This window comes from Mustela nigripes, chromosome 11, assembly GCF_022355385.1.
Source record: "Mustela nigripes isolate SB6536 chromosome 11, MUSNIG.SB6536, whole genome shotgun sequence".
NCBI classification, from domain to species: Eukaryota; Metazoa; Chordata; class Mammalia; order Carnivora; family Mustelidae; genus Mustela; species Mustela nigripes.
This window is the reverse complement of record NC_081567.1, coordinates 27,085,410-27,103,976: the sequence shown is the minus strand read 5'-3', so window position 1 is coordinate 27,103,976 and position 18,567 is coordinate 27,085,410. Positions and strand designations below refer to the sequence as shown.

General features: G+C 44.6%; 2 protein-coding genes across 9 annotated transcripts in view; one reads left to right on the top strand and one right to left on the bottom strand.

The window, feature by feature from the left end:
* The window catches only part of MARF1 (meiosis regulator and mRNA stability factor 1), a 39,608-nt gene extending 26,115 nt beyond the window's left edge, over positions 1-13,493 (bottom strand). For 3 of the 8 annotated variants that reach the window (XM_059415260.1, XM_059415261.1, XM_059415264.1), the window contains exons 1-10: positions 13,383-13,493; positions 9,635-9,836; positions 6,788-7,477; positions 5,868-6,042; positions 4,739-4,965; positions 3,310-3,427; positions 2,555-2,727; positions 1,122-1,550; positions 766-923; positions 520-678 (exon numbers count right to left, since the gene is read on the bottom strand). In XM_059415260.1, coding sequence (XP_059271243.1) covers positions 520-678; positions 766-923; positions 1,122-1,550; positions 2,555-2,727; positions 3,310-3,427; positions 4,739-4,965; positions 5,868-6,042; positions 6,788-7,477; positions 9,635-9,778 — 2,273 coding nt within the window. In that variant the 5' untranslated portion in view covers positions 9,779-9,836; positions 13,383-13,493. Of the gene's footprint in view, positions 1-519; positions 679-765; positions 924-1,121; positions 1,551-2,554; positions 2,728-3,309; positions 3,428-4,738; positions 4,966-5,867; positions 6,043-6,787; positions 7,478-7,738; positions 7,816-9,468; positions 9,582-9,634; positions 9,837-13,382 lie in introns of those variants that run through there. The other 5 variants (XM_059415262.1, XM_059415263.1, XM_059415265.1 and 2 more) reach the window with 4 other exon arrangements.
* Positions 13,494-18,061: 4,568 nt separating this feature from the next.
* The window catches only part of NDE1 (nudE neurodevelopment protein 1), a 33,092-nt gene continuing 32,586 nt past the window's right edge, over positions 18,062-18,567 (top strand). The window contains exon 1 of the mRNA XM_059415258.1: positions 18,062-18,150. The gene's annotated coding sequence lies outside the window, so the exon portion shown is untranslated. The remainder of the gene's footprint in view (positions 18,151-18,567) is intronic.

Sequence of the window (18,567 nt, the reverse complement as noted above, 5' to 3'; positions counted from 1 at the left end):
AAAGACAATGCTTGAAGGAATTCACGGGACGCAACGGTGCCTTATGGCTCCTGCCCTCCGGGCCCCCGAGGAGAACTGTGAGTGTGGAGGGCTTAGGTAAGTGTTACTTAGGTAATGACAGTGGTTTAGAGACTTCTCAAACAGCTCCTGGTAATTACCCTAGGAGTTATGAATAGCCAGTGCGTGTCCAGTTCGGGCTTCTCTGACAACATGACGACCTCAGGAGGAAATGGTAGGGACATCTTAACGTGCATCCCATCCAGACCAGGGAATCCCAGACAAGTTTCTCTGACCTCTGCTTACCCAGATCCCCACATGGAAGAGGGAGAGCAGGTGAGCAGCAATGCCCACACCACCAGCTAAGATTACCCTAGGAAAAGGGGAGCTGGGCGAGGAGGGGTGGAAGATTCCTCTTCTACCTCACGCACTCCTGTATCGCTTGTATTCTTCCAAACAGCTGTTATTTCATAATCCCTCCTCTTGCGAGCAACTACCCCACGATTAAGCAGCCAGACTCACCGAGAAGACCAAGACTGTGTGGAGAGCAGAGGACTGATCTGCCTTGATGTGATCAACTTGCTGAAAGCCGACGGGTAACTCACTTGGAACGGGGTCTCCTCTTTATCTCTCTTCTCCACAGGAGAACTGGTGACACTTCGGGCACAGAGGTTCTCTTTTCTAATGGAGGGAAAAGTTGCAGGGGAAGGGTTACTGGATTTCCTTCACATTAGACAAGCATCTGCGAGGAAGAGTGAGCGAACCTACTTCGGATTGGTTTTGTACGCAGATTCTGGAGTCCCCGAGTTCTTAGGTGTGGGTGCTGCGGCACTCGAGCTTCTGTGAGGAGGTGCGGCCAGCCTCGGGTGACCCTGCTGGGAGTCAATGCTTCTAGTTCCAGTCCTCGACTCCAGGCGGCACAGCTCCTTAAAAGAGACAAGTGCGGTGCAGGTGAAAACGTAAGTAACCATGGCGTGTTAAAGCCTGTCGGGGAAACACGGAGCTCTGAGTATGGTCAAAAATGAAAATTTCAAAAGGATACGCCAAAAGCAAGCAGGCATATCAAACACAGACACAAACCAAACCTACCATAAACTTCAGAAAGCAAGAGGTATCGAAGTTACCTGTAAACTTTTAACATTTGTGTTTTTTGTAGCAGATCCAGAATTTGCCTGCGACCCTTTTCCAGGCGTGGCTTTGGCACTGGAAGATTGTTCACTTGTATCTTTGATGAGGCACAATTTTGGATTCTTAAGTTTTTTGGGAGACTTCGCTTTATCGGCAATTGCACTGGAACCCTTTGTCTCACAGAGTTCTCTAGTTTTTGGAGTAAATGACACAATGATCCTATTACCAAAGACATCTTCGTTTTCCATTCGCTTCTGCGCCCGTTCCGCACTATCTTGGTTTATGAAGCGGAGAATCGCACTGCGGCCCGTGATACTCAGCACTCTCCCACCACAATTATCAGACAGGCGCCTGAGCCTGCTGCTGACGCTCTTGCCATCTTTATTTGCTGGTAGGTTATAAACATAGAGCAGAGTGTGGCACTGCTGATACAGAGGAGAAGTGTTACAACAGGTTAATGGAGGGGCACACGTTTAATCACACAATTAGAACAAGGAGCGATATCCAGGCTTAAGCTAACAGCCTTAGCCTTGTAGGGGAGGTCACAATGATGTAGAGGGGAGAAGGTGAACTTATTTAGACTGAAAAACACAGGAAGAGAGAAGTGTACCTTAAACGATCGCTCTTGTGGGTGAGAATGGCAAGATTTAAAGTTCTAATTGATCAAGTTTCTTTTTCTTTTTTAACCATCAAGAATAAGGAGCTCAAAAGTGGGCAATCTGTTACCTAAAACACTACAACTGACTTAAAGGCCTTGGAGATTAGAAAAGGGAATGCTGCTCTCTTCAGAGTCACCGATATATTCTCCAAATAGCTTAAAAATAGTTCAACACTGCAGTAAACACGCTCATCCAAATCAAGACTTTAAGACATGCTCACCCTGCTGGAAATATGCCCACATTCCCCTAGCACGTGGCTCTACGAGCTACAGGTGTAGCAATAACAACTACAAACTGTGCAAGTGTGTGTACATGGTGGGGAATGCAACTGTAGAAAACAGACCTCCCGATGCCTAAAAAGAGTCAATTAGGGGTACCTGGGGGGCTCAGTCAATCAAGCCTCTGACTCTTGGGTTTCAGCTCAGGTCATGATCTTGGGGTCATGGGATCGAGCCCCATGTGGGCCTCCATACCAAGCACAGAATCTGCTTGAGATTCTCTTTCCCTCTGCCCCTCCCCCATTCGCTTGCACCTGCGCCTCTCCCTCTCAAATAAATAAATCTTTTTAAAAAAGTGTATAATTTCTCTGTTTCCATACATATCAATTCTCTGTATGTTTGTAAAAGAAGAACTATTTCAAAGCCTTATTTCAAAACTCTGGCCAGCCTCCTACAAAGAGCACTTGGTGGCCCGTTATGGGGTGGGGGGTGGCCTTCACCTTCCATAATATAACATCAGAATACAATAAAAAGGAACACAAACCCACTTACTGGCATTTTTAGTGGTAACCTAGGGGGCAGGTCGGAAATGAACTCTTCAAATCTGATCAGCTCATTCGCGTGATGCAGCAGTGCTTCTGAGGCCTGGTTTTTATGGACCAAAATTATGTGGAAACCATGCCTGTGTCTCAGGTCACTGAGTTCCAATGCAAAATTGACATCAGCTGCAAGAAAAGGTACAGCCCGCCCCCGTCCCCAAACATTAGGAGGACTGCACAAAGACACACAACTTCCCTAACACCCACTGAGAAAAAAAAAACAAAAACGGCTGGACTATAGAATTCAGAGTTGCTCCCCACCTCCCACGACTTCTTGGAACAGGAACACATTTGGTATTGGAAGAATTAAGACCACAGGACAATTTCACCACATACTTCTACGGATTTCAAGACACATGTTACTTCCCGCAGTGAAAGAAAGCAAATATTAACATTTCGGGGAACATCAACTTTGGAAATGCTTCTTCTTAGATTTTTTAAAAATTTGCTGGGCCCAGGGTAAAAAAAGGATTAAAAAAAAGTTACATTTTCTTTAACTGGCCCCACAAGAATTCTTACATCCTAAGGAAAAAATACACAAAACCCACACAGACTCCATTTCTTCTCTAAACAGCTCTCAGACATAAGCATAAATATGTCTGGTGTAGGTCAGTCTCTCTGGGGGCATATTTTACTTTAACATGTTCTGGCTTCTGTAACAATTCCATCCATGAGTTTAACTGAAACTGGCAGACCTTCCGCACTTACTCGACACAAGAACCACAGTGGCCGGAGCAGTGTGTGTGTTCGCGAACCTTCGGAGACTCTGGCGGAGCTTATCGTCAGCCGCGTTCTTTGCGGTAGCATTGATGTGGGCAACAGTTACCTGCATTAATTTAAAGTAAGGACAAATGAGCAAAAGCTGAGGTCAGAAAACCACAACACACTCTGCTTGTAGCTTAGAGATAGTCCCTGAGGAAAGATACTCTTGTTATTACTGCCACTTAGGAATGGAAAAAATTCTAAGTGGATCTCAATAAATTCAAATTTGTCTCTCCATACAAAGGAACTAGACCCATTATCATCCCTGCTCACCTCTCTAATCTTCTGCTTTTGCACTTCGTCCATCCGCCTTTGAGAAAACAGGCAGAAAAGGAAGTGAAACTTGAAGTAGGTAAATTAGCTCTCCCTACGAGCTTTTGCCAACAGCTAGGGAAGTAGCAGAGATAGGTGTATGAGGAAGGGAAGATTTACTGCTGCACTGGATGTCATTTGTCTCCACCATACATCGTCTGTGGCTTTCAGGATCTGGGGTCAGGTAATGAGAGAGGAGAGACATCTGTCCCCGACAGAGCTCAAATGTGTTTATTTCTGTTAAAGCTACCAGACTCACTGAAAAGTCTCCAGAGCAAGGAAAGGTTTTGAGCGCTGCTTCAACTATGCGCAATACACAGTAGGGTTTATTAGTTTTTTTTAAAGGAGCACAAATATAAAATTTTTGGCAAAATGGCATATCAACAGAATTACTTGTCTAAGAATCAAAAGAACTGGATTCTAGTTCCATCTTAATAGACTGTGCAGCCAGACAATCTGGATTTAAATCCTAGCTCATCCGTTTATTGGCCATATGATGTTTTTACAAGTTGCTTAACACCTTGGTGCTTCAGTTGAATTTGTGTATTTCAAATAATAAATCCTGTGTGCCCTTTCCACAGAGCAGTCATGGAAGCCAAAATAAAGGATATAAATTTATGTAACCATCATATTAGCAGAGCACTGTCACATATAAATAGATTACTAGAAGATCAGTTATGATTAAATGATTTCTAGTATGTTAGATATGATCTTTTTTTTTTTTTAAAGATTTTATTTATTTATTTGACAGAGATCACAAGTAGGCAGAGACAGGCAAAGAGAGAGAGCGGGGGAAGGGGGAAGCAGGCTCCCCGAGGAGCAGAGAGCCTGATGCGGGGCTTGATCCCAGGACCCTGGGATCATGACCTGAGCCGAAGCCAGAGGCTTTAACCCACTGAGCCACCCAGGCGCCCCTAGATATGATCTTTTGATAATTTCCTTTATTTGCAAACTCAGCACAAATGTATATTAAACTTTAAATTAAAATTCTTTAAAAAAAAAACTGCATATGCTTATTCTTCTATCATAATAGTTAAAATTATTATTATTATTATTATTTTACCTGGCAATTATTCAGCTCTTGAATAACTTCTTTGTTTTCTTTACTAATGTCGCACACACAGATGAATTCTGCTTCTCTGTGGCCTTTAAAAAACTTCTCACGGATTCTCTGTACAACAGCAGTAGCTGAGCGGCCAGAGGGAACTGAACAGTTTTCAATATCCCAAAAAACTCCAATGGGGGGTAAATTTTCCAGCACCTGTCCGGCTAGTGCAACTTCTGGTGACCCTTAGGAAATGTTAACACTTTCAATCATACATACTGAAAAACAATGGCAAACTAAAATAAATAGGTAGCTACCTAGCAGTCTTAGCAGCAGAAAAATGAAGTTACTGATTGATGTTAAGCTTAAGGACACCAACCTCACCGATTGACCTAATAGCACAACTGCAAGCTCCAATAGTTATTTCTAAGTGATTATTCCTATTTTTCAGGAGAGAACAAATCTAAAGGCCAAGTTACTTCAAGCCCACAATAAATCCACTGCAAAGCATGAGCCGTTCTCATGCTGGGCGTAATGTGTCTCTGAACACTAACGTGGAGGTAGATGGACACTGCAGCTCTGGGACCTGATCGTCATGATCTGCCCATGCTTGTCTACCTGCTCACCCATGAAGAGGTGACAAAGGGTGAACTTGTTACCATCTTTGATTTAAAAAAAAAATAAAATTTTAACCTGCATTAACATCTGATTTAATATTAAAAAATGTTTTTAAAAGATAAAATACCACATTAACTACTTTTTTGGGGAAATGATATTTAGGTTTTTTTTCAATGAGCTTTTCATCAATCATTACTAAATTTTTCTAAATATTAAGTATTTCTACGGAATGTACCACTAACAGCAGGATTATGAGCCTAAGTTGACAAGGAGTCCCCTCTAGCACTGATTTCTAATACTACGCTCCCTATTTTTCTTCTGGTTTCAAGTAGCTGTAGCTCAACATGAAAAGCAAATGGCTTGCTGGTCTATAGGGATAAAAAGATTTTTTTTACCAAGAGGTAGAAATGAAGACTTATATACCCAGTAGCTTCAGAACCACAAGGAATCTTTTCAAGGCGATTAAATGCAGTGTTAGTATCAGATACTGAGAACTACTTAAATAATTTTATACCATACTGTCATTTACCAAATTTCGAAGCAGCTTTGCCTAGACTGGTCGCCAATAACAACGTGGTCTCCTTCCCTGTTCCTTTGGTTCCACAGCCATTACACAGAGGAATAGTAACAGGTGCAGTTTGAGTATTTGGAGGTGGTATATTTGGCCAGACTTTAGCAGCATCAATTATACTATTTCTTGCCGGCTGTTTTAAAAATTTTTTTAAGAAAAGGAGGAGGTTTCAGATACATCATTGCAGAACCTAGAGTGATAAACAACAACTGAAAACACAGTCTGTTTCTTCTTTCCGCCTGTTAACCTCTGATGGAAGGTATTTTCAATACTTCAGAGCACTCCCAGAACTATCGGCTATCAATTCGTAAGCTCACTTCAAGGAGTGACTTGAAATGACCTGGGAAGATAGTCACGTGATCGTTCTAGGGCATGTGTATCCTCCAAAGGTGAGCCCAAATATACTTTACAGGAAGGTCAGAGATGTCTACTTTAACAGCCGTGTGATCGAGGCCAAGTTCCAAGTCCCTCAAATTGTTATAGAGGAACGACCCGGCATGACCTGCGCCGCCTGAGTGGGTCCATGTATGAGGTCAGTGGTATGAGAAATCGCAATCGTGCTCTAGCCTTTAAGGTCCAAAGAGAACACGAAGCCTTGCCGAACTCGGTTTGCATCACGTAGGAAACTGATTACAGCAAAAGCCTGTAAAAGCATGAACTACATAATGACTCTGCACTTTTTTGGAAGGGCCCTTCCCATTTCACCCTATGCTTCTTTCAGAGGTGAGAGAAGCCACGGTGATGGGGCGAGAGCTACCTCGCAGGAGAATCTTCATCCCCGTGCACAACCAAGATTGCTCAAGCAACACCTAGCTATGTTCACAAAGTCATTCCTCAAAGGTCAGCTGCACCCAGAGAACAAATAAAAAGATACACACCTTGTTCAGACAGTCTTCGCAGTAAAGTGAGCCCTTTAAACAAACCGGAGGTACCACATTTAGGTGCAAAGAATTGGTGCACAAGTGAGGCGTAAGCTCCGACTGTGAAATGTGCTCTTCCAAATGCCCTGGAGCCCCGCTTGTGAAATCGGAACAGGGGAAGTAGCCAGCGGAGGTGCAGCCCTGGAGAGCCGGGAACTGATGCAGCTTGTGCACGTTACTGTGACATGATTGGAAATGAAGCTTCCCGCAACAGGGCAGGTGTTTGCAGGAAGACAGATTACTTTCTAGACACATGCTGGGAAAGTCACTTGCAACGCCAGCCACACTGTTCCTAGCTGAGGCATTCTGGAGTGAAGACGCAGACTGGAAAGCGAACCCTGACCCTACCTGACACGTGATGGTCCTGGTGCTCTGCGAGTCTAACAGTGCGCCGGGGTGAATCAAGCTACCAGTACCTCCACTACCGCCACCACCGCCACCACCAAAATGCATTGGCGACGTGGAGGGTTCATTAGGGCAATGAGCACAGCAGCTTACTTTGGGGACAGGTGAAAGCTGTATTTTAGGTTGCTGAAGAGAATGGATATCTGGAAGTGGGACTGCTGGAAAAAGCTTAGAGCCAGCATGAAGGGGAGATGGCACATCCTTTAATTCCACAGCAACTTTCTTGTTCTCCATGTAATCTTTCTGGGAAGAGAAGATCAGAAAGCCAGTCAATGTTATGAGGCCAGTGACTTTTGGTTACTCACATCCTACTGCAATCCAAAAATGGAAATAGCGTTCAATCCTGTTTACATAACTCAACCATAACCAAGCGATATGGAATGGCAGCTGAAACCAGGGGTATTCTTCAGAGAGGCCTGCAGGAGGTGAACACCGAAATAGACAGCTAAAATCAAGACCGTGTCCTTCCTCAATTTCAGGAGACTGGGGGAGGGTTCTGCTTACATGTTCAGCAAGGCAGGTTAACCATCTGTGCCTCAGGGACTTCCCTTTGATAACTTCCCCTTGCCTCACAGGGTCTTCTAAAGACAAAACAGGTGGTATGAAAACAACACAGTCACAAACAGCATTCAATAAAGGCGGCTTACAAGCCAAGCACTCTGAGGAAAAGACTTAATAGTTCCTGCAGCCAGACCATAAAGGGTTTCGGAAAGTCCTCCACATGATTCCAGACATTAAGGATGAGATCAGCCATCTGCCCCAGTGGCCCATCCATGGAGAAGTTTTACAGGTGCTGTTGACATTAAGCAAACTCTAGGATACCATAATCTAAAGCCATAATGTCTTTGCAGCCAGGGACAAGAATCAGAGTAGTTAGAAAACTATTTAGAAATAAGATTCCAGAGAAACCACTTGTCATATGCCTCTAACGTAGATACAGGAGGCCAGTATATTTACAAGGTTACAGCATGGCTCCTGTGTCAGAGACCTGGCTTTGAATGTGATACTCACTGTTTTAGGAACTTAGGTAGGTTATATAACCTCTCTACATTCCAGTTTTGTCAGCCTTCAGTTGGGGACGACAGGATGAACTTCCTATAGTTGTTAGAAGGATAAAATGAGAGGTACATAAAGCACTCAGCAGAGTACCTGGCTACTGAAAGGGGATCTAACTAATCAATAGTCGCGATTGGCCGACTGCAGGAACTATTAAGAGAAAGAGGACGTCCTGATATCATGAGAGAGACATGCTCTTCCTTCAGAGCACAGAAAGGGCCATCTGACTGCTATGATTTCACTCCTTTGGCTGTGGTTCTACACTCATCTGGGAGAGTACACTCATTTGGGAAAAATCTGGATTTTTCACTCGACATTTCCTAAAAGGGAGGAGACAGCAACTGACTGACTGCCAACAAGCAGTGTGTTCTGCCCTCTTGGTAATTACAGTCTAGGCTAGAAACTACTGGCATTCTGATTTATAGAGATCTGGCTCTCAAAAAGGTGGGGGGGAGGATCTGGCTCTTATGGTCAGGGTTATTATGAGTTGGTTTCCCTGAATCTACTCAATTCTGGGTGCTACGAATAAAATCAGGTTTCTGGATCTGTAAAGTTGAGTGCAAACCAGTACTGTGTGACTCTGTAAGGGTCAGATCCTCCATTCCAGGAAGCCCTGTCTGCGCTGCCAACCCTGTTGCCAAGTGTCCCTAATGTGAATGACCTCAATTACTGACACCATGCAAAAGAAATAACTATATAATGAAAACCTGGAGAAGACAGGGAATTTAGTTGAGCTTTTAAATAGTCACTAATACCCTTTTGTAGATTCATAGTAAAGACTCATGTAAAACCCAAATGCAGTATCAAAAAAGAAAAAAACATAGCAGTGAAATGTGCTAATACGGTGCATGGAATGAAATCAGAAAAAGTCACAATCACTATGAAAAGGCAAAGGAAGTTACAGACACATTTAAATATTCAAGAGAAATCTGGAATAGAAAAAGACTGCCAATAAGGTCCCATCAATCTTCCCTTGATTTTAAGACTCAAATCTCAGAAGGCTAGAATGAAATAAAATCTATTTTATACTTTCCTCTGATTTGACTCTACAATTTGGATTTTACCTTTGCATTCTGTGACTTCCCTAAGAAACAAATCTTCCCCAAATGTTAACGTTAAATATTTAAAGCACCTACAGTTCCTTACACTAGGAGTACAAGAGTTAAAAAAAAACTTACGCTCTCCTTGAGTCAGGAATTATAATCATTGCTATGAGCAGGAATAAGCATGATAGAAGGTGAAACTCAGCACAGACTCCAGGGAGAGAGAAAACCCCAGACCAAATGGACCACACGTCTATTTGCATAAGGAATTTGCTATGTCCTCAGTCTTGCGCATAGTTACCGTTTGGGGACTAAGTGGCAATGTCTGCTCAGGACGAGAAAAGCAATTAGAGAATTTCCAAAGCCATGGCTTAGCATCATTATTTTGTTGCAGCCATCCAGGTGTTCTACTGCAGGAGTCCTCAGTTCCGCTTCCTTCCATCATACAGCCATACAAAGTGGTTCAACATTCTTTCATCTTTCTTTTCTTTCATTCTTCCACCCTGTTAAGAATGAGGTCTCGGTGTTATTTATTTGCCTAAGTACAAGTTTCACTATCAAAATGTGAGACTTAGGGCTCCTGGGTGGCTCAGATGATTAAGTGTCTGCCTTTGGCTCAGGTCATGATCCTGGGATCGAGTCCCATGTTGAGCTCCCAGATCAGCAGGGAGTCTGCTTCTCCCTCTCTCTCTGCCTCTCCCCTTGCTTGTGCTCTCTCTCTCTCTCTCTCAAATGAATAAATAAAATCTTTATTAAAAAAAAAAGTGAGACTGCAGGGGCACCTGGGTGGCTCAGTCAGTTAAGTGTCTGCCTTCAGGTCACAATTTTTGGGTCCTGGGATCTAGAGCCCTGAGTTGGGCTCCCTATTCAGTGGGGAGCTTGCTTTTCTCTCTCCCTCTAACTTGTGTGTGCGTTCCCACTCACTCTCAAATAAATTTTTTTTTTTTAAAGTGAGACTACAACTGTACTTATGGTACAACTATATGGTACAATGGCTCCCAACAAGAGATCAGTGCAGCCAAGTGCCAACTTCCTCCAGCCCCGAGCAGGCCTTTTCTAGTTTTTCTTAATTCTTTGTGACCATTATTCCCTGAAGACCCTACGGGTGAGGGTGAAAAAGTTAACAAAGAGCATGTAATTTTTGGAAAAAAAAAAATTATGTGTCTTCATTGTCAATTACAAAAGATTCTGAAATTGAGTTAATAGCAACCTATCCCGCTATGTCGTTGATATGACTGTGGAAGGTCCAAATTAAGTGAACTCTGTAGACTCTGTGAATTTGATTCTGCTACAGAACAAGCAAACCAATTTCTTCATGTATGTATTACAAAAGTGCAATCTGATATACCACCAAGAAGCTAACCAAGAAATCTCAAGTCACAGCTGTGCTGTATCTACTCTAGTGCAAACACATTCTTACAAGTCTTAAACAGTACAATAAGAGCAGATCAAATCAATAACAGCCAGTGGGCATGGAGGCAGCCTGCCAACAGTAAGGACAACTGAACCTCATTCCCAAGTCCTCGCCATCATATAGAACCACCACCTATTGTTATCTACGGTGGCCATTTAAAGGTTATCCATGCATCAGAAATTTCACCCAGACATAAAGAAAACCATTTCTTTTAGCTCTCTCTCTCTCCAAGAGGCTCTTCTCAAGAGATTGTAACATCTACATAGTACAGTGAAGGCAGAGAGGAGTACTCTAAGATATTGAACTGATCACATAAAGCAGGAGCAGGCAAACTATATCCTGCCAGCCCAAACCAGCCCACTGCTTGTATTTAAATGACCTCAAACTAAGATTTAAATGACCTCAAACTAAGAAGGCACTGTATACTTTTAATTTGGGGGAGGGAATCAAAATAATATTTTGTGACACTAAATTATATGAAATTCAACTTTTGGTGTCTGTAAATAGAGACATTTGTTTAATATGGTCTGTGGTTATTTACACACTACAGCTACCTAGTCCAGTATCTGCAACAGAAACTGCATGTCCCACAAAGCCTAAAATATTGACTATCTGGCCCTTATGTGGAAGTTACAACGGCTTCATTAAGTTTCAGTTTCTTCCTCTGCAGAGTGTGGCTAATTTCTCCCCTTCCACAACATGGCTGAGGGGGGAAAATGAGAAAAAGGAGCCCACTATCTGTTTTTGTCTTCCCCAATGTAGAGCTTATGCCAAGCACAGGGCTTCTAACATAGCATATACTAAGTAATTACTTGTTAAATTAAGGAATGTTTACATCAACTCTTCACCTACTATGTACAGTTAGGAGTTAGTGTGGAAGCAGAGATGGAGTTAACTGCCACAATGACAACAAATTATGATTGTTGTTATTCCTACTAAACAGAGGTCTTGGAGTCCCCCAACAAGCTCCTCCCCAGACCACAGAAATCTGTGATATTCACAGTACACAACTTCCACATGCTCTCTCAAATCTCCTCAAGGCCAGTCCTGACAGTGAGCTAGTAGGTAATGCACAATACCAATTACAAAGCCTTTTTATGTAACATTATTTCCTCAATCAGTAATTATTTATTTACTATCTACTATATTAACAGGCCTGTGTTTGGCCCAAGAAATACAATGATGACAATAACCAGACAGTAAGATTCATTTACCTAGTTTTCCCCCCACAGTAAATCTGTGAGAGAGTCAAGGGAGAAATAAGCCACAGATTTTACAGAGGAGTAAACAAAAGTTTAATTAAGTTTTATAACTTGCCAAGATCAGATAATTAGAAAGGGAGCAGAATTAGGCTTGTCCTCTTTCCACCACACCAAGATGCCTTCAGTATTGCTCAACACAATCAACAGAAAGTACAAACGTACTAGCTTGTTAGTGGCCCGAACCCAGAAAACTTCCCAAGCATTCCTGGGAATGCCACTAAGTACCTTAGGTAGCCTAAGCAAGGTTTCTATTAATTTGAGTGGGATTCTCTGAACAAGTCAGAGAGTGCTTGAGAGCACAGACTCTGATGTCAGTCTGTGTATTAATCCCCAGTTTTGCTGCTTCCTGTATGTGTCCCGTTGTAGAGTTCACATCCTCTCTGAACCTCAGATCCTATGTGTAAAATGGGCCTGATAATAACTGTAGCATCCTCATAGGGCTGTTGTTGGGGTTTAATGAGGCAATCAAAGTCTAAAATCTAGAAGTGGACTTCTCTACCCAAGTTAGTCTTGGAACCCCACACCACCCAGTCCTATTACTTTTTTTTTTCATCGCCCTTCTATCTAAAATTGTTTATTTGCTTTATTATATATCTCTCCTACTTGAATATAACTCCATGACAGCGTCATCATGTCTTCTCATTCATTGCTGTGTTTCCTGCACCTACCAGTGCCTGGTGCATATCAACAACTGCTGAACGAATGAAGAGTTCGATAAATATCTCGGAACACCGTTTAGGTTTTGATTTTCCTGTATGCAAAAACAGCATACTTAGCGCTCAGAGAAGTGGGAAAGTCCAAAAGATACAAATGTAATCAGAAAGCTCTGGGAAATACCAGAAAGGTGCTTGGGAAACGAAACTGTGTATCACAGTGTAGCGTTACAATTGTTAGTGGGAGTGGCTCATGCCCTAAGGCAACTCAACACTATCTGTCTAGCCCGGAGACTACACCCTAGGGAGCGCTGAACTACAGGAAAGAACGCAAAAACGCTCAAGCAGGTAGAAAAACACCGCCCCTTTCTTCCTCTCTTAACCTTCTAAGTGTGCACACTCCTCAGGAAAGGTTGCTCTCCACAGCTGGAAGCCCCCCAGGGTGCACGGGGACAGCTGCGGACGGGAAGCCAAACACCCCAAAAAAGGGCAGCAGCGGTGCAGCAGTGACAGTCGCTAACGAGCATGATAGGGAGACAACCCGAAACTAGCGTGGGGGCCTGACAGGTGAATCTCAATCTTCCCCCTCGGAGTAGCCAATCTCCCCCACGCCCGCCAGCAAAGGGCAGGGAAGGGGGGGGGAGCTGTCCCGCTTCCAGCTGGTGCCCCAGAGCAGTGAGCCCGTCTGGAACTAGTCCCCAGAGCTGCCAGCCAACTCACCTCGGCCGCCGGCTCCACCTCCGCTCACATTCCGGCCCCGCCGCCTTCCCCCCGCCCCCCCAGGCCCTTTGTTTTGATTCCCGACTCCGCAGCTCCCGCCGCCGCCGCCAAGCGCACCCTCCACTTCCGCTTCCGCACCGCACCGCCCCTGTCGCAAAACCGACGCCCTTCTCTTCTCCCCCCCCCCCACCCCTCGCTCCGCCCCTTCCTCCACCCAGCCCGGGCCGCCGCGTCCTCCTCGCGCGGGGCGTGCTGGGAACCCCGGGGGGGGCGGGGCCTCGCGGCCCTGCAGCCTCGTCAGGCTCAGTCCCCTCCCGATAAACCCCTAAATAGGGACCTTCCCTGGGGGAGATCCCGGGTTTTTTGGCGAAAACCCCGAGTTTAAGGAGGCCTTCCCCCTGGCTTATCGTGGTGGCGTGGAAAAGAACCTGATAAGCGAAGAATGAGGGGGCTTGTGAGGGGGAACCGGGGGGGAAAAAACCTGCCAACCGGGATTTGATACAACTCAGCTCTTTCGGTCTTTTAAGGGAAGACGATTTTAAACGGGATTTGGACGAAAAACCCGATTGTTTTGGCGCTGTCGCTCGTGCGCGCGCTTCCCTCTCTCCCGCTCCCTCGCGTCACGTGATGGCTCTATTTATTTATTTTTTTAATTAAATGACGCATAATTTCCACAGCATCTTTAATCTAGTGCAACCTAGTGGCGAGTGGAGAGAAAAATAACCGCCGGCGGGTCTTCCCGCGAGGTCCTTCCTGCCGGCGGGGTTGGTCTCGAGGTGGCGACCCAGCGGGCACCAAATGAAGTGTGTGCTCAGTCAGACCCGGCTGGGCAACGGTCACCTCCTGTCAGGGGATGCTCGTGATTTCAGTTAGAAAACGTCCTTTTTAAAAGCCCCGGTCCAGAGCCTGTTGTTCGTGCATGCAAACTTTCCAGGGACTGGGTGGGGGGAAACCCTGTGAAACCTGTGACTGCTTGTGTTGTTAGGTGAAATGGATGATGGGGGTTTGGGGGGCTTTGAGGGGTTTGGGTTTTTTTTTTTCCTGGGTGGGGGCAGGGTTGATACTTTACCCTCTTTTAGCAGAAATTTTTTTTTTTTAAAGATTTCATGTATTTATTTGACAGAGACAGCAGGAGAGGGAACATAGCAGGGGGAGTGGGAGAAGAAGAAGAAGAAGGCTTCCTGCTGAGCAGGGAGCCACCCCCGCCCCCCTGCACCCTGGAATCAGGACCTGAGCTTTAGGCAGACGCTTAAGGACTGAGCTGCTCGGGCGTCCTGAAGTAATTGTTGTTGTTGTTGTTGTTTTTAAAAGCTCAGCACGAAGATCGTTTCTGAAACTGCCAACTGCTCGCTAGTTCCTGTTGCCAATGAGAAAAATGAAACTTATCTAAATCGAGACATATTTAGGATGTGCTAGTTGAATGCGGTCTAAAAGTTCACTCCTGAAATTTGCCGAGAAACAGATTACTTTTGCAGACGAATGAGTAGAAATGTTCAAAAGAGTTGTGTCTTCTTTTGTTTTGTCCCTGCCTGAAGTCTGCAGGGTGAGGCAATTTCATTAGGCAATTTGCAGGAAGTGGGGGGAAATTTCAGGGGAACTGACACATCCCTGTAGACATCCCTGTAGACTCCTGTTGCAGAGGGCAAGATCAAACATGTAGCTAAAGTGCCCTTTGTGCTTGCTTTTCATTTTCCAGAAGGCAGATGAAACACACACATCATCTGTCTGCTTAGGTATTTATTACTGCTGAGTAAATCTTTATTGTGTCTGTGTGTGGGTATTATTTTCCAAGTGGGAACTAGAACAGATGAAAAACAACCCTGTGTCTAGTCTTGGTTGTTTTTTTTGTTTGTTTGTTTGTTTTGTTTGTTTGTTTTTCCTTTCTTTCCCAAAGTACCAAATGAATATGCTTCTCTTCAGAGGAGTTTTTCTTTTTATTCTAGTTGAGTATTGCAGGACCACAGACGGAAGTAACATAAAAAATAAAAAAGGAAACAAAGTAATTGTGGATTTTTTTATTGCCTTTTTAAAAAGGTTTTTTTGGTCACAAAATAATCCAGATCAGACACATTTTGTTTGACTTTGCTTGGCACTTTTACCAAGTCCAGAGCTGTGCCTGATCTCAACAGGTTAAACGCTGTAAATAAAGTCAAATCAATTCTACTAAATGGAAAGTTAATGAAAAGCCTGAATTACAGACAATTTTTAATGGAATGCAGTTTTTAGTGTTTTCTGTAGAAAACCAGTAGTCTGCTTAGGCAGACTACCCCAGCCCTTGGAAGCAATTATGAAGTGAAATGCTATTTGGTACTTCTGAAAGAGTGCTTTCACATTTTTCTTAAGAAATATTTTCTTAAATACAGTCTCTGTTCATCTTATTCCTATTTATTTAATGGGCAAACTCTTTTATCAGAGAGTAGGAGTAACTTTCAGTTTTTCCCTGTCTAAATTATAATCTTCACATTTATGAAACTAGGATGAAGTTTTATTTTTGTGCTGTTTAAGTGACCATTTTACATTCAGTTCACCTTCTAAATTACCTAGCTGTCACTAAAGGAGTTTCTCCCACAGCAACTTCTCTTCTGCCTGTGTCCAGTTTAGTGCTTTGAAATAATAAATTACAATGGAGGGACGTAAGCAAGAGAAACTGAGCTCTCTGCTAATTCATATCTAAAAGCTACAAGGAAAACACTGAATAAAGGGAGGAAAACGTTTTAACATGCTCCAAAATTTTCTTTTCTTGTAAAGGTTTTACGCAATAAAAGCCATTTCCTTAAATTATTCCTGAGAACTTTCATGATAATCATTTCAGTGTCCTCCCTGTTGTTTTCATGGAAAGTGAAGGAAATTGTAAACGAGCTCGTTTAAGTGACTTGATCAATGCCATTCAGGCAGAACTGGCAACTCATGGATTCGCTCTTCAGTTTATCTGTAAACTGAGATGGTTACTCCCTGCCCAGAAACCTCACGCAGTGGTGAGAGTAAAAAAAATTCTGAAGATGAACGAAAGCATCAGAGGAAAAGTTTTGAGAGGAGGATGTGTATAATATATTTAGTGTTTGTGAGCAGGATGGAAGTTTCCTGAAAGACATTTTGGTCTTAACCCTATTGATACAGATAGTGAGGTTACCTTTTGCATCTCTTCAAGAACTAGCAAGGAGTCAAAACAAAGTCGAATTAGAGAAAGGTCATTCTTAACCACGGCATGGAGGCAGGAAGGATTCTAAGAGTATGGCCATAGGCCTCAGAATAGCTAAAAATCTCTTTGCCTCTGGAGTAATGTTAGAGAATGAGGGTGTAGGCGTCAAACAGACCCAGGTTTGAAGCCTGGTTTGTTATTACTAATTGGGACTCCTTGGGCAACACATTTAATTTCCTGCACCTTTGTTTCCTCTCTTTATTGAGGACAATAAAATTGCTTTTCTGTGGTTCTCATCATCTGGATCTCAGCTCCATTGTCATTTCCATCTAGCAGCCTTCCTTGATCATCTGAAGGGAACGTCCTGGCCCTTTTCTCTCAAATGACCCTGTTTATTCCGAAATTATTACTTACAAGCATCTGAAATTATTTTACTCTTTCTTTCTGTTTGCTGATTTAGTGTCTTGCTTTCTTAGTAGCATAAGACTTTTGCGGACTGGCATGTTGTCTGACATTTGTTGTGTTATAAGCTTGAATGCTCAACAAATATTTGTTGGTGAACAGTTGGGATTGTGTGAGAATAAGAAAACCCTTTCAGGGGCGCCTGGGTGGCTCAGTGGGTTAAAGCCTCTGCTTTCAGCTCAGGTCATGATCCCAGGATCCTGGGATTGAGCCCCACATGGGGCTCTCTGCTTAGCTGTGAGCCTGCTTCCCCCCCTCTCTCTGTCTCTCTGCCTACTTGTGATCTCTGTCTGTCAAATAAATAAAATCCTAAAAAGAAAATTATATATATATATATATATATATATATATATATACATATATATATATATAGAATAGAGCCATGTCAAGAAGTTGGCCTTGTGTCTGACACATAACCAATGAACAAATCACAATCACTCCAGAAGTGCACAGATTGTATTTAACTTTACTCGGCACTGTCCTAAATGTTTTACAGATTCCAAGTTTGTCTCTGCATAACCTCAAGGTAGAATCCTTCACGGGCCTCCCATTTTATAGATGAGGAAACTAAGTCACAGAGAGTTTAAGTCACTCGCCCAAGATCAACCAGCTAGGAGGAGTACAGCTAGCATTCAAAGCCAGGCTCGAAACCAGACCCTGACACACGAAGTTCGCTGCCTTTGAAAAAAGATAATGATGTCGAAATTTTTATTTTGGGTGCAAAGAACATGGAACATTGATTGCTTAGCCTAAGCGGACCTGGATCTTTGTCTTTCCCTTGATGTGGGGAAAATGCAAACAGTGTCGTATTTTCTTGACCGGAGTAGTATTTTCTTGACCAGCGTGGCCCTCGCGTCCAAGCCCGTCCCCGGATACCCAGAGAACCGCCTGCACACTCCAAGGTGGTCCAGGTCCCTGCCCAGCCGCGGGGAGCCTCCCAGGCCTGGGCCGGCCCCGTGCCGCCGCCTGGCCACGCGGCGCCCGGGCCCTGGGAAAAAAGTTTCCAAACGGCGCTGCTAGGCGCTGATTGGCCCAGGCGGACGCGGTCCCGTGGCGCCGCAGCCAATAGTCGGCGCCCGCCGCGGGCGCGGGGGTGGGGGCGGTGGTCTGAGGCCCGGGCAGTGCCGTCCGCCGCTGCCGCCGCCCGTCCTCGCGGACCGAGCCGGGGTAAGTGCTGAGCTGCGGGGGCCCGGAGCGGGGACCGTCCCGCGACCGCCGCCACCACCGGCACACTCTTTTGCCCGCCCTGGCGCCCGCCACGCCCTCGGGACCGCCGGGAGCCGCCTTGCAGGGACCCTGCCGCGCCCCTCGCTCGCGCGTCTCTTCCCCGCTGCTTGTCCTCCGCGGGTCCCGGGCGCGGGGCTCAAAAATCCCGCTCTCTGCAGGCTCCTTTCCTAACTTTGTGCCTTCCCACTCTTGGGTCCTCGCGCCCAGCTCCTCGCCTTTGCCAACTTTCTCTTCTAGCGCTGGCTGGTCTCCGACCAGCTGCCCTCCGCTCCCTCCATGACTTCCTCGGTCCTTCGTGCCCTCCTCGTCTCCAGCCCCCGCCGCCTGGCTCCTCTGCCCTCCAGCCCGCCCACCCCC